General features: G+C 37.1%; 1 protein-coding gene across 4 annotated transcripts in view; it reads left to right on the top strand.

Moving 5' to 3' along the window:
• DCN (decorin) overlaps positions 1–7,681 on the top strand; it is a 60,618-nt gene extending 52,937 nt beyond the window's left edge. For 2 of the 4 annotated variants that reach the window (XM_006889512.1, XM_006889511.1), the window contains 2 exons: positions 3,352–3,490; positions 7,222–7,416. In XM_006889512.1, coding sequence (XP_006889574.1) covers positions 3,352–3,490; positions 7,222–7,416 — 334 coding nt within the window. Of the gene's footprint in view, positions 1–3,351; positions 3,491–7,221 lie in introns of all 4 variants that reach the window. The other 2 variants (XM_006889510.1, XM_006889513.1) reach the window with 2 other exon arrangements.
• The last annotated feature ends 15,248 nt before the right edge of the window (positions 7,682–22,929 follow it).

The following is a 22,929-nucleotide window of genomic DNA, read 5'->3' as shown; positions in this document are numbered from 1 at the left end:
AATCCATCTCATGTGAGGTCTTCCTCCAAGAGATTGAGTTGTATGTAGGAAGCCGTGTGGGGTCAGGATGCAGGAATACTGGCGCTGAGTGATTCTGAAAGTGTTGGTTAAATGGCAGCTAATGAAGATTTACAAATTGATATAAAATGCTATTTCTAATAACCTTTCAAACAGGCATATTTATTGGCTTGCTAGAACACTAGGTGTTTTATTTCCAGTTAATAAATTGATATGATAAATATATTATTGCTTGCTATCCAAGGTGAACCAAGTAATAATACCAATTATTATTATTTTCATTCCCTCTAAATTAATATATCAGTTATCCCTTTTTTTATTTTACTTGTTTAATAAATAAAATTAGATTTTTTTTTCCAGTATGCCAAGCACTGGATTAGTAGTACATGTCCCACAAGGCAGTCACTATCCCAAGGAAATTACATTCAATAGTGATCCATATAAGTATACAAACATTTGTTTTAATTAATTTTAATGAAAGGTTACAGAGACTTTGGGTTTCTAGTCATTCAGTGTTGTACTTTCCTCCCTGCCTAGTCCCTACCCCCAGTTCACTTTCGTCCTTGAAAAGTGAAAGAAAAAATTTCATTGTTACACAATCCCTCCCTACAAGTCCACTCTGCTCTGCAGCCTTCATTCTGGATTCCTGTCATGACAATAACACCCAATCATATATCCCTTTAAAACAGTTCTCTCCCTCATCTGTTTCAATGAAATAGACATCATTCCTCCCTTCCTCTGTCTTCCCTCAAGCCTAATATCAGTCCTGTTTTATAATAGTGACCCTAACCAATATTTATCCATTTGTGACTGAGATAATTCACTCAGCATAATGTCCTCTAGGGTCATCCACTTTGCATAATATTGCATGGGTTCCTTGTTTTTCAATGCTACGTAGTATTCCATTGTGTGAATATACCAGAGCTTCTCTATTCATTCATTTGTTGGTGGGCACTTGGGTTGTTTCCAGCACAAACATTTTAAACGCCGTCTCATAAGCTATACAACCTTGCTTGCACAGTCCCCTAAGTTTCCACAATCTTATTTACAAAAACTATGAAGACTCACTAACTGCAGAAGATCAAAGAGTTTAATATGGGTTACATCTACATCAAGAAAACGAAAATCCTAACCACTAGACCAATAGGCAACATGATGATGGAAAAAATTTGAAGTTGTCAATAATTTCATTTTACTTGGATCCACAGTCAACACCTTTGGTAGCGGCAGTCAAGAAGCCAAAAGATGTGTTGCATTGGGGGAAATCTGCTGCCAAGGAACTTCTGAAGGACTAAAAGCAAGGATGTCAGGATTAAGACTAACGTAACCCTGATCCAAGACTTGCTTGCATCCTATGCATCTGAAAGTTGATCACTGGATAAGGAAAACTGAAGGAGAATGGATGCTTTTAAAAAGAATGAGCACATTTGTCTTAAAGGAAGTACTACTTGATTGTTCCTTAGAGGCAAGGATAGTAAAAATTTTATCTTACATTTGTCATATTTTCAGAAAGAATTAGCCTTATATATAAATGGACATCATGTTGGGAAAGGCAGAAGGTCATCCAAAGAAGGGAACTCCCTCGATGAGATGGATTGATGGACTCGCTGCCACAATGGACTTGAGCATGACAGAGATCATAAGGATGGTGCAGGATAGGGCAAGGTTCTAGGTTGTTGGGTTTTTAAAAAAATCACTATAGGTGGAGTCTGCTGGCCTAGTGGTAAGAAGCTGTGATGCAATCCTAAAGGCATGTGGTTCAAATTCACCAGTTGTTCTTTGGGAAGAAGACTGGCAGTCTCCTTCTATGCAATTTACTGCCTGGAGAGTAGAAACCCACTGGAGGGTCAGAAGTGGGTTATTTCTAACTCAGCAACACATAACAACAATAACATAGGTGCCTACTGATAAGAAGCTTCACTGCTATCACAAAGACAAACAGTTCAATCCACCAGTTTCTCTGCAGGACAAAGATGGGCAATCTCCTCTCATGCTATTCACTGCCTCAGAAAAGCCACTGGAGGGTCAGTAGTGAGTTGGTTCTGATTTGATGGTGCACTACAATAATAACATCGTGAGTTGGACTGGACTTGAAAGTACCTAACAACATAAGTTTTACTAGAGTATACTGTAGGATACTATGTGTGGTTCACAGTTAGGCAGGGAGTGTGTCAGGGGTTATCCTCATACCCGTACCTTTGCAATCTATATGCAAAACAGATTATTTGGGAGGCTGCACTTTATGAGGATAAGTGTGGAATCAGAATTAGAGAAATATTCGTCAACAACCTACGTTATATAGATGCTACAACTTTGATTGCCAAAACTGAGGAGGACCTAAATAATTTGGTGCAGAAGGTCAGTTACTTTAGTCTTCAATACGAATTGAAATTTAACATCAAGAAGACAAAGATTCTCACCACTGGGTCAATTGGCAGCACCATGATGGATAGAAAAGAGATTAAGGTTGTTAACAATTTCAGCTTAGTTGGTTCCAGAATCAACACTGTTGGCACCAATCGTTAGGACATTAAAAGACAAATTGCACTGATGAAGTCTGCTGTCAGGGACTTCTCCAAAGTGCTAAAGAGCAATAATGTCAGTCAAGAGACTAAGGTGAGCCTGAACCAGACCATGGTCTTCACAACTATTTGTTGTGCATCAGAGAGCTATGTAATCATTTTGTAGGCAATGAATAAGGATTACAGGGGAAAAAATGATCCTTTTGAGTTGTGGTTCTGGAGAAGAGTACTGAACATACCATGGACCTCCAGGAGAACAAATAGATCTGTCTTGGAGAGGGTAAAATTAAGTTTATTCCTTGGAGGCAAGGATTTTGAGGCTTCTTCTCACATACTTTGGGTTTGTGGCCAGGAGGGTCCAGTCCTTGGAAAAGGACATTGAGCTTGGAAGGGTGGACAGACTGTGCAAAAGAGGACGACTCCGGATGAGATGGATTGACACTGTAACTGGGACAATGGAATTAGGTGTGTTAGAGTCAGTTGGACTGGCTCAGGATAGGGCAGGGTTCAGAACTATTGCACTTAGGGTTCTTATGAGTAGTGAGTGACTCGATGGCACATAATAGCAACAACATTATGGCCAGTCAGTTGGGACACCTCTCCAGTTTCGTAGTGTCAGAGGAAAAGAAGGTGACACTGAGTTAAGGATTTAAGAACTAATGGTCCATAGAAGTCAGGGAAAAAAATCAGAGAGAATAGTATTTGCAAATACAAAAATCATGCTTTCTTATTGGCTTTATCAATCTTACAGCACCTGTATAAAAGGTATTCATGTATGGTGTATGCAATTCAATGTTATTTTCTGTTGCAGATTGGGGCTGAGTTTCAATAGCATCTCTACTGTGGACAATGGCTCTCTGGCCAACACACCTCATTTAAGAGAGCTTCATTTGGACAACAACAAGCTTATCAGAGTACCTGGTGGGCTGGCAGAGCATAAGTATATTCAGGTAATTTAAGACTACTACATATTATATCCCTGGGTGATACAAAACAGTTAAGGCACTTGACTGATAATCAGATGATCAGAGATTCAAGTTCACCATGAGATACCTGAGGAGAAAGCATTGATGATCTACTTTTGAAAGGTCAGCTGTTGGATTAGGACAGTGTTCAAATGACCTGTCACCTGGTTTAATACTCTGCTGTCACTGTCTTGAAATTCTTAAATTTTTCTTCTAAAGTTTGAGGTTTTCCTTTTGTGCAAGGCCTCACTGATTGGATAGCTACCCTTAACCTTAAGGTCATATTTTCATCTGTAGTTGACCACACATATACCCATTTTACATTTCTTCCCACAGGTTCTAAGGAATTTTACCTACACTCATTTTGGTTTTGCTTTTGGATGTTTTTTTTAAAATGCATTTTAATGACTTTTCAACAAAATAATATAATTGTGAAAACATCACTAAAATCTAGTCTGAATATTTTTATTGCCCTCACCTCCCGAGCACATCACTGTTCTGTGTTTGAGACCAGTTTTCACTCATCTCCAGCCATGAGGAATCTTGGATCTATTTTCTTTCTCTGTATTTCTACCTGTCTGGATATTTCATGTAAACCAATTACACCATGAAACTACCTTCTTTAACTCATTGAGTTAGAAGTGAGTTTGAATTGTAGCATGCATTTATATTTGTGAATAAGATTCCATTCTAGTAATGTAGAAGATTTTATTTTTCTTAACTTTGAGCAATCAATAGGTATTTGGCTGTTTCTAGTTTGGCTCTTTTATAAATGATACTGTGAGGAACATTCATATAGGAGTCTTTCTGTGATCACATGTTTTCTTTTGTCTTATCATAACCAGGAGTTGGCTTGCCAATTAGGAAAAAAATAAGACTTTTTTTATTTTTAAAAGAATTCAATTAAATATATTGTTTACATTCTCATCAGCAGCTCATGAAAGTTTTAAGTTCTGAATGCCCTTAGCATTACTAATATTGCCTCTTTTACCATTGATTTGAGTTTTGTTAATCATTCTTAAAAATATGTAGTAATAGCTCATCTGGATTTTAATTTCCATTTCCCTAATAACTAACTATATAACTAATAATAACTAACTAACTAATAATGTTAAATATTTATTCCTGTTCTGTTTATGTAGGGTTTTTGGAGAAATATATTTTCCAATATTTAGCCACTTTAAAAATAATTTCAATTGCATTATTTATCTTCATATTATCAAGGTATAAGATTTCTTTCTGTGTTCAGAGACAAGTTTTTCATTAGATATGTATATTTCGTATTCACTTCTCTTAAACAATACTTTATATTTTCATTTATCTGATAATTAAAAGTAAAATTTTTAAAGAGTCTAGTTCATCTTTATGCTTATGAATATCTAATTGTTTCGCAATTACTTTTTAATAGAAAGGGCTTCTTTTCTGTGATTAACTTCTTTACAGCTTTACTAAAAATCAATTGGCCATAAACAATTAGGCTATTTATATGTATTTTCAAATCTCTGTGCTTGTCTCTGGATCACCTTTATTACATATATTTTAATCACAAAAGGGTTTTTTTTCAACTTAGTAATATTTGAAATCAAGATACAAGTCAATTCTGGAGCCTTTATATTTTCACATAAAATAATAAACATGTACAAATCTATAAAATATAAATAGCCTAGGATCTTGAAAAGGAATATGAGTTTTAAATCAATGTTAAATACTTCCTAAATATAAATTATTTCTATGTTTAGCTCTTTAAATTTTCTCAACAAATCTTGTAATGTTTAGTGAATATAGTCTTAGAGTTGTTGCAGAGTGGAGTATACTAGGGGTGGGGGTGGGGTTGGGGGGGTGCAAGGGATTGTGTATCAATGAAGGAGTTTTTCTTTTGCTTTTCAAGGAGAAGAACAAACTGGGGGTGGGGGTGGGGTGGGCGGGTTTGAAAAGTGCAACAGTGAATGAATGGAAGTCCAAAATCTCTGTAAATGTTCATTGAAATTAATAAAAAAAAAATCTAAAAATATTAAGGGAAATCTGGTGGCATAGTCTGTATGAAATTGTGCTGCTTTCGCAATCACCTGTTATGCATCAGAGAGTTGGACAATGACCAAGGAGAATAAAAGAATTGATGCCTTTGAGCTGTGGTGCTGGAGAAGAGTATTGAGAATACCATGGACTGCTAGGAAAACAAACAGATTTGTCCTGGAAAGGGTTAAACCGGGTAGCTCCTTGGAGGCAAGGATTCTGAGGCTCCATCTAACATACTTTGGACATGTTGTGAGGAGAGACCGGTCCTTAGAGAGGGACATCATGCTTGGGAGGGTGGAGGGACAGCGCAGGAAAAGAAGGCCCTCTATGAGGTGGATTGATTCAGTGATTGGGATAATTGGGATGGGAGTGTCAGAGACAGTGCGATTGGCACAGGACAGAGCAGAGTTTAGGGCTGTTGTACATAGGGTCGCTATGAGTTGCAGGCGACTCAACGACACATAGCAACAACAACAACAACACAATAAACCCTTCTCAGCCACAAGTGACTCCGTGGGAGGAAGATAAGCATCCCTCTTGTGAGGTTTACGGGCTCAGAAAAGCCTATGGAGGGTCGACTATGAGTCATTATTGTTAAATATAAGCCTATGTCTTTGATCCTTTTTGATGATATTGTGAATTAATTGGTCACTCAATTTCATATCTGGATTGTTTATTGCTAGTGACAGAAATCTAACTTAGCTCCATGTATTAGTCTTCTGTATTGAGCTTGATTTTATCAGTAGTAATTTTTTCATTTTTATGATTATTTATATTCAAGATCATCTCAACTTCAGAAACAGTATTATTTGTCCCTTTCCAGTTTTTTTACAATTTTATTCATTTTTCTTGCCTCATTGCATAGGCAACATTCACCAGTACATTGTTACCAATTATTTGTGAATCTGAATGACATTTATTGTTTTCCTCTAAACTTTTTGTTTTAAAATATACGTTTCACATGCTTAGAGGCATGACTGTGTTAGATGGAAAATGTTCAAAGTCAGTTGTTTTAATGGAGTACCTCATAGCCTTTGGTAACTCACTTAATAAAATACTATCTTAGCATTTTATTCTGGTCTTTGCTGCTATATATTGCACAAGTTATTCCATGGTATATTATATTGTGAGTATTTTATATTATTAGAGCTATAAGTAGGCCAGGATGGTTGAAACATTGTGGGTAATTAGATCAGAGGAGAAGGCTGTCAGTTCATGTTTGATTTGTCAGTGACTGTGAAAACTTAGATATAATTCTGAGAGAAATGGGAAGCTATTAAAATGTTAATGCTGTAAAGATACAAATTTACTTTCTTTATAAAACAATGGCTCTCTTGGTTAAAATAGAAATACATTTTAAGAAGGCAAAAGAAGAAACAGAGTAGATTGGCATGCTGCAATAATTCAGGCAAGAGACCATGTAGATTGGACATGATAGTAGAAGAAGATTGGGGGAGAAGTAATTGAAATTCTGTAAGGATTTTAAAGGTTGAGCCAAAAGAATTTGATGATAGTTGAACAGAGAATGTGAGAGAAGAGGAAAATAATTGCTAAGGATATGATTTTCAGTCTGGTCTTCTGAACTCATTTAGATGCCACTTAACTGAGGTGGGAAGAAAAGTGTAAGTTATTTAAATACATGTATACAAAAACATTATATTGAGAGGAAAATATTAATTATCTGCTATCCCTTGTTTCAGGTTGTGTACCTTCATAATAACAACATCTCTGTAGTTGGATCTAATGACTTCTGTCCACCTGGATACAACACCAAAAAAGCTTCTTACTCAGGCGTGAGCCTCTTCAGCAACCCAGTACAGTACTGGGACATCCAGCCTTCCACCTTCCGATGTGTCTATGTGCGCTCTGCCATTCACCTTGGAAACTACAAGTAATTCCTAAGAAATCATTCACTTTCATAACCTGGCACAATCTCATTAATGGCATTGCTAAAAATAAATAAATAGCTAGATGATACTGATGACCTAACTGCCATGTGGACAATTTTCCCACATGACTTATTATGCCTAAAAGCCAAATATGCAGTTTAAGTAATTGCCTACAATAAAAACAATTTCCTGCCATTTTCAGAATTCTTTTTGCAGTTTTTTGTTGAGTTCCTACAGATACACTTGTGTCATTAAATGTAAAATTTGGATTTAAAGTGTCAACTTTTAAATAAAACTTTAAAAAATAATTTTAAGAAGTCAAATAAAATTAATATCAAACTTCTATAATTCATAAGGTAGGTAGTTCCTTTGGCATACAGTTCAAGTTCAAATGTTAGCTCTGTATTAATCCTCATTATCTTTGGTAAAGCCTTGTTTGAATATGTGAATTCAACACAGGCTGTGTAAAATTTTTTATAATATCATAATTTTGGAAAAATAAATTAATAAATACATTCAAAATTACTATTGTATGAAAGCTTAATTGTAAGTCTTGTCTATAGTGTACATTAGTTTGTTGAGCATAAAATTTGAAAGCATTTTTTTCAAGTTGTTGACCATTTTTCCCTACCCATCTCATTTAATATTCAATTATGGAAACTTGCATTATCTATGTTCAATGTTAAATTTAAAATACAAAGTTGAACACTTTTCCCCTATTTTTTTGTTAGTCTACATAACTGATTGTTAGTTACTAAAACATTTTTATAATTACATTTGTGTGCCTGATATTTATTGTTTTTAATTAAACACTAATTTTATAATTATTTTTAATAGGATTTAGAAATATCAAAACAAACCATCCAACAAGTGTAAGGATAGGCTCATATAAGGAGAGTGTAAGCATCGAATAGTTGTTGTCAGGTGCCATTGAGTTGAGTATGACTCATTACTACCCTATGAATATAAAAACAGATCTGAGCCTTGTCCAATCCTGTACCTCACAATCTCTGACACATTCACGCTCATTGCTGCAGTCACTGCATCAGCCCAATTGCTGGTTGAGGGTCTTTTTCTCCTTCACTTCCCCTTACCTTTCTAAGCATGAATTCCCTAAGCAGGGAATTTATCTCTCCTAGCAACATATTAAAAAAATGTAAGAAAGTTACACCATACTTTCTCCAAGGAACACTCTGGTTGCAGCTTCCCCAAGACACTTCTGTTTGTTCATTTGGAAGTCCAAGGATTATCCATACTCTTCTCCAACACCACAGTTCAAAGACATCGATTCTTCTGTCATTCTTAGTCTTTGTTTAGCTCTCAGCAGTATAGCAAGTGCCTCAAAAGACCATGACCCAAAGCAGTCCCACTTTAGTTCTCAAATCAACATCATTATACCTTGGTAATTTAAGAGGTCCATGGTTGCAGACTTTCCTAGGCAATACATATCCTGATCTCCTGACTGCTGGCACCAAGTATATTGGTTGTAGATTCAAATAAGATGAAGTCATTGACAGTTTCAATCTTTACTCCATCTATCATGATATCATGTATCAGCCCAGTGGTGAGAATTCTTATTTTCTTGACTTTGAAATGATACCCATACTGAAAGCTACAGTCCTTGATCTTCTGCAGCAAATATTTCAAGTCCTCCTCATTTTCAAGAAGCAAAGTTGTGTCATCTGCATATTGAAGGTTATTGATGAGCCTTCCTTCAAACCTAATGTCACATTCTTCTTCACTGCGTCCAGCTTCTTGAATAATTTGCTCAGTGTACAGATTAAATAGGTATGGCAAAAGGACACAACTTTGATGAATACCCTTCCTAATTTTAAACCATGTGTCACTTAGATCATTGCAATCAAAATCCAACTGAAGATTATCCAAAAACAACTGCAAAAGTACAACAAGTGAAAACTGTCAAAAGTGCAAGCTGAGTTTAGAAGAGGTTGTTACTAGGGACATCATAGATAATGTCAGATGGATCTTGGCTGAAATCAGAGACTACAACAGAAATACCGATTTGTGTTTCATTGACTATGCGAAGGCATTCGACTGTGTGGACCACAAAATATTTTGGCTTACATTGAGAACAATGGGAATCCCAGAACACTTGTTTGTGCTCATATGAAACCTGTATTTGGGCCAGGAGGCAGTAGTCAGAACAGAACAAGGAAGCACGGCATGGGTCAAAGAAGTGTGTCAGCAATATGTCCTATCTCCATGTCTTTTTTTTTTAATTATAATTTTTTTTTTACAGAGGTTTTGGATTTCCATTCATTCATTGCCGCAATTTTCTCCCTTCCCACCCCTCCCCACCAGCTCACTTCCCCCTCCGAAGAGAGAAAAAAAAATTCCTTCATTAGTATACAATTCCCAGGTCCCTTCCCCCCACCCCCCACCCCGAGTACACTTCTCTATGCAACCCTAATTCTCCATGTCTTTTTAATGTATATGTGAAACAGATCATTCACACTTCATGGATGGGAGGCTAGACTTTATGAGGAGGAATGTGGTGTCAAGACTGGAGGAAGACTCATCAACAACTGGCATTTTGCAGATGCCACACCTTGCTTGCTGAAACCTGAAGTAATGCTGCAGTAGGTCGAGTCTTCAGTATAGATTGAAGCTCAGATCAAGGAAATAAAGATTCTCAACACTGGCCAATAGGAAGTACCACAACAGATGGGGAAGAAATGGAGAATATTAATAAGTTCAGCTTGCTCAAGTCCACAATCAACACTCTTGGTACTAACAGACAGGAAAGAAAAGACAAATTCCATTAGAAAAATCTGTTGTCAGGAATTTCTCCAGAGTGAAAATAACCAAGAATGTCAGTCTAGAGGCTAAGGTACCAGAGAGCTAGACAAGATTAAGGGTGCCTGAAGATCTAGACAAGATTAAGGGTGCCTGAAGAATTGATGCCTTTGAGTTGTGGTACTGGGGAAGAGCATTGAACATATCACAGACTGCCATGAGAACAAACATTTCTGGCCTGGAGAGGGTGAAACCAAGTTAAGTTACTCCTTGGAAGCAAGGTTTTTAAAGCTCCACCCCATATATTTTGTGCATGCTGCCAGGAGAGACAAGTCCTTGGAGGAGGAGTAATAGCACAGCAGAAGGAGACCTTGGATGAGATGGATTGACACAGTAACTGGAGTAATGGCGTTGGTGTATCGGAGGCAGATTGACTCAGGATAGGGAGGATTCTGAGGTATTGTGCATAGGGTCCCTGTGAGTTGCAGGTGAGTCAAAAGCACATAACAACAACAATTACACTCTCTTGCTCTGTATGGACAGCAGCGTGTTGATATAAGTATAGGTTTCACATGAGCATAGTTAAGTGTTCTGGGATTCCTATTTTTAATATTAGTTATAATTTATTATGATCTACTCAGTCAAATGCCTTTGCATAGTGAGTAAAACACAATAGACATTCTTCTAGTATTTTTGCTTTCAGTCAGAATCCATTTAGCATTATTAATGATGTCAAATTTTTGTTGTTGTTAAGAGCCACTGAGTCGTCTAAGACACATAATGACATTGGAATCCATATAGTGACCATAGTGATGTCTAGTGACCAAAGACTTGTCTCTCCTGGCCACATGCCCAAAGTACGTGCGACAGAGCTTCAAAATCCCTGCCTTCAAGGAGAAACTTGGTTTCATCTTCTCCAAGACCTAATGGGTCTCTTGGTGGTTCATGCTACGTTCAATATTCTTTTGCAACATCACAAGTCAAAGGCATCAATTCTTCTAGCATCCTTAGTCATTATTCAGCTCTCTGATACATAGCAAATAATTGCAAAAACTATGGTCTGAATCAGTAGAACTTTAGTTTCTAATCTGACATAATTGTTCTTTTGCACTTTGGAGAGGTCCTTGACAACCGACTTCCCCAGTGCAATCCATATTTTGATTTTCTGACTACTGGTACTAAAGTGTTTATTGTGGATCTAACCAAGCTGAAATTGTTAACAACCTCAATCTCTTCGTCCTCCATTATGGTGCTGCAAATTGGCTCAGAGGTGAATATCTTTGTCTCCTTGATGTTAAACTTCAATCCATATTTAAGACTACAGTCCTTGACCCTCTTCAGCAAATGCTTCGGGTCCCCCTCCATTTTTGCAGGCAAGATTGTAGCATATAAAAACACAGGTTGTTGATGAGCCTTCTTCCATACTTGATGTTAGGTTTTTTCTCATAAAAACCAGCCTTTCGAATAATCTGTTACACATACAAAGGTAGGGAGATAGGACACGTCCCTGACATACTCCTTTCCCAGCTTTGAACCATGCAGTGTTTTCCTTGATCTGCATTAATGACCGCCTCCTGATCCAAGCATAGGCTTTGCATGAGCACAGTAAGTGTTCTGGGATCCCCATTCTTTTCAAGGTTAGCCATACATTCTTCTCAAGGTTAGCCACAATGTGTTGTGATGTACACAGTCTTTGCATACTTGATGAAGCATAGATAGACATTCCTCCAGTACTCTTTGCTTTTAGCCAAGATCCATCTGACATTGACAATAATGTCCTAGTGTCATGGCCTCTTCTAAATATGGCTTGTAGTTCTGGTAGTTCTCTGTTAATATACTGTTAGAATAATCTTCAGTGGGATTTTTCTTGTGTGTGATCTTGATACTGTTTGATAATTTCCACACTCTATCAGATCACCTTTTATTGGGATAGGTAAAAATATTAATCTCTTCCATTTGTAAGAAATATGTTAAGATAGTTTGTTTCTTAAGAACTTGGGGTATTTTATATCTTAGCACTAAAACAGAAAATTCAAATTGGTTTAAACTGCATACATTATTATATAAACCGAATATACTATTATTATATAAGTCTTCAAGTATTGCTTCATCAGACCTCTAGCTTAATTTCTTTGCAACTCATTCACCTTTGCTTTTCTTAATTTCATTTTAAGGCTAGTTTCCTTGTGGTTATAGAACATAAATCTCATTTGCCTTATTCACATGCAAAACAAAAAATATTATTATTATTTCAGAATGTCCTAAAAATGTAATATTCTTTAATTAGGTTATACTAGTTTCACAATTCTACAGAGTAGATATTATTGTCACAATACACAGGTTGAAAAACCAAACTTAAGAACAAGACTAGTACTTGGAAAATATAAGTAATTTTTCTCTCATAGTAAAATAATCTGATAATTATGTGGGGTCACCATATTATTCCTTTATATTGTAGACGTTCGAGTCAGGCAGAACATATACCACAGTGGTTCCGATGAAAACAATTTAATGAAGGAATTATGGCTGGACATTAATGGCTCAAATAAGGGAATATGAGACATCAAGCAATGGTTACTAATATGCAGCTATTCCTATACATAGAAGTAAGTGGACAAAAATGGTAGTTGACTTTTTAACGACATGCCAAATATGACTTTGGTAGTTTAGTCCATGAGGAGTTGTGCTGATAGGACAATGGCTATGCCTATGTACTGGTTCAAATCCATCAGCAGCTATGTGGAAGACAAATAGACAATCTCCTTCTGTGTGATTTACAGCCTTGGAAACCCAATGGAAGGTCAGCTTGAGTTGGTTCCAATTGATAGCAATGAATGAGAGCCATTCTCAGGGAGACATGTCCCTGAATGGGACACATCTTTTCATAGACGTAAGGGACTAAAGCAGGAAATCCATCTTACTCTCCTTCTACTTTAAATCATTTGCTTATGACTCGTACTAATCAAAACAAACTGAAAGACAAAAAGTACACCAGAGAGATGAAAGATTCTCCCGGCATAAGGCAAAGAAGGGAAACACATGAATCTGGTCAGCACACATGAGTCACTATTAACTATAGATTATTGGAGAAACCCCACCAACCACAGTTAAGATCTGGTTAGATCATATATATTCCTGCACACTCTATTCAGAACATGAGTGATACACTTTTATGGCATTTTTGCATTGGTCAGAGGTGATACTTAGGAAAGAATTTAATTCTGTTAAATGGTTAATTTCGTCAACCGAATCTGATTTTCCTTTATGTAATGCCCAGTTTTTCATAAAAGCCATGACTAAAAGAGTAGTTAGTGTTAAAAACAAAGTGTAAACAAACAAGGAAATAATGAGCATATTACTAGGTAGCCAATTATGTATCATTCATAAATTTATCACCAAAAAGACCCAATATCTGGTGAACACAATGATAAGAATATCAAAATCTCTAAGATATTGCAAAAGAAGTCATATATCATTATAAGTTGCTCCATGAAATGACCAAAATGTACAAGCTATATGTACCGTATTGGAGTTTCAAGAAGTGATCACCTTAGTAATATTTATTTATACTGTAGTATCAGGCAATAACCGGACAGGGGACAGGGACAGGAACGATACTTATTGATTGTGTCAACTTCATTCATTCAATGAATTTGTTGTATACAAGAGGAAATATTTGGTAGAAAGTTAGGGAAAAAAAACCAACCAGGAATGATAGAAATGTATTTTCATATTTCATTGAGTCCTTGCAAATTACTAAATCTGTGTTAGGCTACAAGGAATCCTGGTAGAATAATAGTAAAGAGTTTTACTGATATTTGAAAGGTCAGAAATTCCAGTCCATGTACTGCTCTGTGAGGGAGAGATGTGTTTGCTTCCCCAAACAGCTACAGCCTTGAAAACCTTAGAAGATAGTGCTATTCTGCCCTATCAAGAACTCATTGAGTTACTTCACTCAGTGGCTTTTTTGGAGAATGCCTTGACCTTCTACAAGTCCATGAGAATGTATTCTGAACCATATTTGACATGTGAGGAAACTTAGATACAAAACATGTAGTTTAGATGATGTGCACTGATCTATTTAACTTTGTTTTTGCAAAAGGTTATGGAATTCACGGAATATTGGGATTTGAAAATATAAATAAATAAAATTTGTGTTGTCACTGAGTCACAACTGACTTTAAATCACAAGGAAGGGATTGTTCATCTTTTTCCTGCAAAGCAGCTGGTGGATTCAAACCCCTCACCTTTGGACTGGGAGCACAAGTTCTTATCAACAAGGTCACTTCTTCTTGTTAAGTTCCATCAAGTCAAATACAACTCATAGCAATCCTATGAAAAACAGATTTGAACCATAATCCTGTACCATCCTCACAATCTCTGACACTCTCAAGTCCATTGCTGCAGTCAGTGCCAATCCATCTTGCTGAGGGTTTTCCTCTCTTTAGCTATTCGTCCACCTTTTCAAGCATGATGTCCCTCTCCAAAGAATAGCCTCTCCTAGCAACATAACCTGTGTATGTAAGATGAAGCTTTATCATCTTTGCCACAAAGGAGCAATCAGGTTTCACCTTTCCAAGACAAATGTTTGTTCTTTTGGCAGTCCATGGATATATGACACTCTTCCCCAGCACCACAGTCCAAACACATCAATTCTTCTGTCATTCTTATTCATTGTTCAGCTCTAAGAAGCAAAGCAAGTGACTGGAAAGACCATGACTTGAATAAGGCTTACCTAGTCCTTAAATTGGCATAATTGTTCCTCAGTAATTTGGAAAGCTCCTTGACTTCAGACTTTCCCAGTGTGATACATCTGATCTCCTGACTGCTGGTGCCAAGTGAATTTATTGTGGCTCAAAGTAAGATTAAATCATTGACAATTTCAATCTTTTTCCCATTCATCATAAGTAGGCCACTAGAGCTCCCTAAAATACACGTTGCTTTTGATAGGGGCCCTTGAACTGTATTCAACAAATGTTGTTGATAGTAATTGCCATATAGTTGAGCACAACTCATAGTGACCCTATGAACAAAAGGTGGGAAGCTTTTCTATAACTTTCTTCATTTATCAAAGTTCATAGAGTTTCCAGAGGTATGTTTAGGAAGTGGATGGTACTGTGTTTAACACACAGAACCCCTATTAACAAGAGATCTGAGCATTATCATGTCCTGTGCCATCCTTATAATTTCTGACATATTTGAACTCATTATTGTAGTCATTGTGTCGATCCCTATCATTGAGTTTCTCCTCTTCTGCTGGCCCTCCACTTTCCAAGCGTGTTGTCACTTTCCATAAGACATCCTTTCCTAACATCTTGCTCAAAGCATGTGTGACAAAGCTTCACTATCCTCATATCTAAGGAGTACTTGGACTGCACTTTCTCTAACATATATCGATTTATTCTTTTGGTGATCCAGAGGATATTATGGGCTTTGCTCCGCAAACCACAACTCAAAGGCATTGATTCTTCTTCTATTATTCATTGTTCAATTCTTAGATGTTGTTGTTGTTGTTATGTGCCATTGAGTCGCTTGTAACTCACAGCCACCCTACGTACAAGAGCCCTAAACCCTGCTCTGTCCTATGCCAACATCATTGTCTTCGACACACCTATTCCTCCTGCCCCAATCATGGAATCAATCCATCTCATCAAGAGTCTGTCTCTCCAGCGCCTTCTGTCTACTCTCCCAAACAAGATGTCCCTCTCCGAGGACCGGTCCCTCTTTGCAACATGACCAAATTATGTCAGACGAAGCTTCAGAACCCTTGACTCCAAGGAGAAGTCCAGTTTCACCCTCTCTAGGACAAACCTGTTTGTTCTCCTAGTTCATGGTATATTCAACACTCTTCTCCACCACCACAGCTCTAAGATTTCAATACTCTTTCTATCATCCCTAGACACTGACCAGCTCTCAGATGCATAGCACACAATTGCGAAGACTACAGCCTGGATCAGGCGCACCATAGTCTCCAGGGTGACATTGTTGCTCTTCAGTACTCTGGAGAGGTCCCTGACAGCTGACTTTCCCAATGCAATTTGTCTTTTGATTTCCTGGCTGCTAGTATCAAGAGTGTTGACTGTGGATCCAAGCAAACTAAAACTGTTAATTATCTCAATCTCTTCACCATCCATATTGGTGCTGCCAATTGGCCCTGTGGTAAGAATCTTTGCTTTCTTGATCTTGAGCTTCAATCCATATTGAAGACTTTAGTCCTTGACCTTCTGGAGCAAACACTTCAGGTCAAGCAGTGTTGTTCCATCTGCACAATGCAGGTTGTTGATGAATCTTTTACCAATCCTGACGCCACATTCCTCCTTGTACAGCACAGCGTCCTGGATGATCTGTTCTGCATACAGATTGAAAAGATCTGAGACAGAATACATCCCTGGCAGATGCCCTTCCCAATTGTGAACCATGCAGTGTCTCCTTGTTCTGTTCTGACAACTGCCTGTTAGTCCAAATATAGGTTTTGCATAAGCACATTCAAATGTTCTGGCATTTCCTTTCTTCTCAGAGTCAGCCACAGCTTGTTGTGACCCTCACAGTCAAAAGCCTTTGCATAGTCAATGAAGCACAGATAGACATTTTCTGGTACTCTCTGCTTTCTGCCAAGATCCATCTAACATTAGCTGTAATATCCCTAGTACCACAACCTCTTCTAAACCCAGCCTGCACATCTGGCAGTTCTCTGTTGATGTGTTGCTCCTGTTGTTTTTGGATACTTTTCAGCAGACTTTTGCTTGCATGGGATATTAGTGATATTGTTTCATAATTTCTGCACTCTGTTGGTTCACCTTTCTTTGGAATGGTAACAAATACCAGTCTCTTCTACTCAGTTGGCCACATGGTTGTCCACCAGATTTCTTGGCACAACTTAGTGAGCACATCCAGAACAGTGTCTGTTGAAATATGTCAATTGGTATGCCATCAACTCCTGGAGCCTTGTTTTTTTGCCAGTTTCTTCAGAGCAACTTGAACGTCTTCTTTCATTACTGCAGGCTTTGCTCATATGTTATTGCATGAAATTCTTCTGTGTCAGCCAATTCCTTCTGGTACAGAGACTCAGTATACCCTTTTCATCTTATTTTAATGCTTTTTGGATCATTTAACACTCTACCCAGCGCATCCTTAAGTATTGCTACTTGTGGCTTGAATTTGTTTTTCAGTTCCTTCAGCTTAAGAAATGCTGAGCGAGTTCAGCCCTTCTGATTTTCTGCTTCCAGCTATTTGCACATTTCATTATAGTATTTACCTTTGTCATCCAGAGCTGACTTTGAAATATTCTGTTCAACTCTTGAATTTCTTGATTTCTTCCTTTAGCTTTGTCTTATCAGTGCTCTAATGAAACATTCAGAGTTTCATCTGACATCCATCTTGGTCTTTTCTTCCTCTTCAGTCTTTGTCATGATCTTTTGCATTCTTCATCATGGACGATATTCTTGATATCCTCCCACGTCTCTTATGGTCTACTTTCAGTGGTGCTCAAGGCCTCAAACCTGTTCCTCAGATGGTTTTGAAATTTGAGTGGGATAGACTTAAGGTCAGATTTTGGTTCTTGTGGATTTGATTTGATTTCATTTTCTTCAACTTCAGCTTGAACTTGCATATGAGGAGTTGGTGGTCTGTCCCACAATCAGTACCTGGCCTGGGTTTCACAGCTAATATGTATAGAAAGTTATTAAAAAGACCATGGTCTTAATCAAACACACTATAGTCTTGAAAACGTCATTGTTATCCCTTTGTATTTTGAAGAGGTCCCTGACAGCAGATTGTCCAAGCACAACACATCTTTAGGTTTCTTAACTGCTAGTAACAAGGCTGTTGAGTGTGCATCCAAGTAAGATGAAATCTTTAACAGTTTCAATCATTTCTTCATTCTTCATAATTCTACCTATCAGTGCAATGGTGAGTATTTTTGTCTTTTGATGCTGAGATATAATCCATGTTGAAGGATGTAATCATTGTGTATCTTTCCCCATATCCATTCAATCTGTATGCTGAGCAAATCACTCGAGATGCTGGAGTTTAGAAAGAGGAACGTGATATCAGTGTTAGAGGAAGATTCATCAACACCTTGTTTTAATCAGATGGACAGATCTTGCTTGCTGAAAGTGAAAAAGAGTTGAAACTTCTGCAGTATTGCAGAAGATCAAAGTCCACAGCCTAAAATAGTGTTCTCAAAATTTAAGACATCTATTTATTCCTAGAAGTTCCTTTGCATTACTTTAAGTAAAGGAGGTCTTAAAGTTCGGGTACCATAAAGACAATAACTATTGTGAGAGTAGGGTAACTCTGGTGTATTTTTAGGGAGTTAACAGCTAATCCAAAGGTGATATTTCTGGCTGTTCAAATATACCAGTGGTTCCAAGAGAGGAAAATGGACAATTTCTTACCATATCATTTACAGCCTCCCAAAAATTCAATAGAGGGCCAAAATTCAATATGGACCCTCGATAGCTTCCAACTTGACAGCAAATGATAGATGAATGAATTGTGAAGAAAGCACTGCATTAGGAAATGTATTTGATCTGGTTTCACTATGAGCAGGAATCAGTTTAATAGAATCTAAGAACAACAATCAATGTTTCATGTAGTTTGTGATTGATTTGTAACCAAAAGTTTGACAGTATAAATACATCTAGAAGATCCAAAAGAAGTCAGGTCCTGATGTTCTGTTTTAGGAAAGATTTCAAAACTCTGGAGCAATTCTACATTGTAACAAGTGGAATTCCTATGACTTGGATCAACTCAGTAGCAATGACCAGCTGTCTCAACTGATTACATAAAAATATCTTAACCAATATTTAATAATAATTCAATCAATAAGGTATAGAAGTTTAATTTCTTTTGTTGTTGTTTGTTTTTATGTGCCATTGAGTCACCTGATACTCATAGTGACATAGTACAATAGCCCAAAACCCTGCTCTATCTTTAGCCAATCTTATTTTCTCTGACATACCTACCCTATTATCCCCATCACTGAATCAATCAATCTTATAGAGGGTCTTCCTCTCTTGCGCTGTTCTTCCACTCTTCAAAGCATCACGTTCCTCTCCAAGGACTGGTTCCTCCTTGTGGCGTGATCAAGGTATGGCAGACAAAGCTTCAGAATCCTTGACTCCAAGGAGCATCCTGGTTTCACGCTCTCTACTATGAACATGTTTGTCTCTTGTCAGTCCATGGTATATTCAATACTCTTCTCCACCACCACAGATCGAATGCATCAATTCTCTTTCTATCATCCCTAGCCATTGTGCAGCTTTCTAATGCATAGCAAGTAATGGAGAAGACTATGACCTAGATCAGGTGCGCCTTAATCTCCACACTGAGATCATTGCTCTTCAATACTCTGGAAAGGTCCCTGACAGCAGACTTTTCCAATGCAATTCGTCTCGCTATTTCCTGGATGCTAGTACCAAGAGTGTTGATTATGGAACCATGCAAACTAAAGCTGTTAACAGTCTCAATCTCTTCAATATCCATACTGATGCTGCCAATTGTCCAGTGGTAAGAATCTTTGTTTCCTTGATGTTGAGTTTCAATCCATAATTTCTTTCTACATATGAAATAATGGAGCCTTAGAGACTTTAAGGCACTAGTCCAGGGGCACACAACTTATAAATAGGAAGGTAAACTTCATTATTCCATTGTGTTACCTTCAGGTATTTTAAAAAAGTATGTGATAGTACCTACCCATGAAGTCTCACTGGATATCCACAGTACTTCTCAGAATGTCTTATCTACAGAATTATACATGGACTACAGTCTTATAATAAGGAAGATTTTATTCATAAAAATTTCCTACAACAACTTTGCTCAATTATTGAAATACTCCGCATTTGCACTGTTTATAAGGTATTCATTATAATCATGTGATTGTTGAACATTCAATAGTTTATCACATGTAAATGTTGCTATTTTCTTAGATGCCACTGAATTGACTTCAACTCATAGCAACTCTATGAACAACAGATCTGAACCATGTCCTATCCTGTGCCATATTCACCACCTCTGATAATACTAGAGCCCATTCTGACATTCACTGTTTCAATCCATCTTTTTGAGGGTCTACCACTTTTTCTCTGACTCTCCACCTTTCTCAGTACAATGTATTTTTCCAAAGACTGGTCCCTGCTGACAACATGCCCAAAGACTGTAAGGCAAAGTTTCATCACTCTCTAAGAACACTCTGGTTTCGCTTACTACATTAAAGACATTTATTTTCCCTTTAGAAAGTTCTTAGTATATTCAATACACTTCTCCAACATCACAACTCAAAGCCATCACTTCTTCTTCTGTCATCCTTATTTATGTCTAACTTTCAGATGCACAGAAAGAATAATTGAAAATAAATGTGCTTTAGATCAGATACACATAAATTTTTATTTACTATTTTGTAGAGGTTCTTGTCAGCATATTTTCCCAATGCAAAATATATTCAATTCTTGACTGATATTGCCTTGGTAACTGATAGTAGAGCCCAGAAAAATGAAGAAATTGACAATTTGAATCTTTTCTCCACTATTATGGCATTTCCTATTTGGTCTGGTGGTGAGAAATTTTTATTTCCTTATGTTGAGATGTACATAGGTTTCTGGAGCTTTCTCTGACATATTTTGAACATACTTTGTTGTAAGGAGAAACCAGTCCTTGGAGAGGGACGTAATGCTTAGGATGGTGGAGGGACAGAGCAGGAGAGGAAAGCCCTCTATGAAGTGGATTGATTCAATGACTGGGGTAATGGGAGAGGTGTGTTGGAAACAATATTGGTATGAGATAGAGCAGGGTTTAGGGCTGTTGTACACAGGATCCCTATGAGTTGCAGGTGACTCAATGGCGCATAACAACAAAAGCAACAATGTTGAGATATACTCTGTAATGAAGTTGTTGGTTTTTATATTTTCCAGCAGAAGTTTCAAGTTCTCTTCAGTTTCAGCAAGCAAGACTGTGTCATATGCAAAAACATATAAATAGCTTATACTTTATTAGTGAGAGCAATTCTGTACTACCTTGTCTTGTATATATTTTTACTCTTGAAAAGATAATCTATACAAGGGATATAAAGATAACACATATTCATATAGTCAAGTAATTGAAATACAGAAGGATTTTTTTATAAGAGAGTTACAACAGTAAAATGAAAATGCAGTTAGCAATTCTAGGAGTACTAGGACATTGTTTTTAGGTGCCTTCAAGTTGCCCATAACTCTTAGTGTCTCCATGAATAGCAGATCTGAACCTTATCCTATCCTGCACCAAAGTGAAATCATTTCTCACCATTATTCTAGAAAGGTCCCTGACATCCCTATGTAATATGTCCTGATTTCCTAAATTCTGGTACCAAGGGTATTATTTGTTGATCCAAGCATGATGAAATCATTGACAAATTGAAACCTTTCTCCATCTATTATAATGTTGACTGTTGGTCCAGTGACAAAATATATATATAGCCATTCGAAAGGACTCATACAACTTTTTTTTACTTTCTGCTCAAGCAGAAAGGGGAGAATTACTCAATAGGATTCTTTAGGCTGTGTTATTCATGACAGCAGATTTTCAGATCTTTTCTTTCTGATTGTCTACTTATTGTTGTGTACCATCAAGTTGGAACCAAACCATAGCTGACCCTGCAATGGATTTTCAGAAGCAGTTTAATCACACAGGAGGAGGTTGCCCATTTTTCTCCCACAAAGCAGGAATAACTGAACCAATGACTTAATTGGTGAGTTGATAGCATTCCAAAGTTGGCAGTTTATATATGTGCAAAGTTGTCAACATTAGATGAGTCACCTTTGTACATATTTTTCTGGGTTTTTTGTTGTTGCTGTTGTTCATTGCTGCCTCTGATTCACAGGGAATCCAAGCATAAGTGAATAGGATATTATTTACTCATATGGCTTCCATAAGTTGATTTGAGGAAGTAGATTATAAAAGTTTTCTTCCTAGTTCCCGTTAGTTTCCACTGACAGATGGATGTTGGCTACACATGAAATGCATTGATCAAGAAATAAACTTGAGTCTCTTGTATGGAAGAAAATTCTATAACTGGACCACTACTGTTTTCTCCAAGTTCTTACTTGACCATCAGTGTTAATCTCCCAGTATCTTCAATTGCTACTATTGCCGTTGGAAGACACAGTTAACTATGCTTTGTAGTGAACAAGAGAGCTAAACCTGCCCCATTATTTTTTATCCTCATTATCATTATCTCTGCTATACTCAAGCCCACACTTTCAAGTAGTCACTATGTAAATTCATCTTGTTGAAGGTCTTCCTCTCTTTAGTTAATTCTTTACCTTTCCAAGTTTGATGTCCTTCTTCAAGGACTGGCCTCTTCTAACCTTGCATCAAAGTGTATGAGACAGAGTTTCATCTTTCTTTCCTCTAATGAGCACCTTGGCTGTACTGTCTCCAAGACATACTTGTTAAGTTTTGTTTCAGTACATGGTATATTCAACACTCTTCTCTAAATTCATAACTTAAAGGTGTTGATTCTTCTACTGTATTCCTTATTCAGTGTCCAGCTTTCTGATGCATAGGAAGTGATTGAAAGGACCATGGCTTTGATCAGGCAAATATACCCAATAGGAAGATAGAAATAGTCTTTCTTTTTCTTTTTTCTTATACCTTACAGAAAATTTTCAAGACTAGAATTTTTACAAGCAAAAAAATTATCTCTGTTGAAAGACATCAATGCATTCAAGAAATGCACTTTTCCCCCCAAAGCTGAACCTTGAATGATGCACTTTCCTCTCTCCT

This window comes from Elephantulus edwardii, unplaced genomic scaffold (genome assembly GCF_000299155.1).
Source record: "Elephantulus edwardii isolate Elephantulus edwardi_28Jun2011 unplaced genomic scaffold, EleEdw1.0 scaffold00078, whole genome shotgun sequence".
Classification (NCBI taxonomy): domain Eukaryota; kingdom Metazoa; phylum Chordata; class Mammalia; order Macroscelidea; family Macroscelididae; genus Elephantulus; species Elephantulus edwardii.
This window is presented reverse-complemented; position numbering and strand designations above follow the sequence as displayed.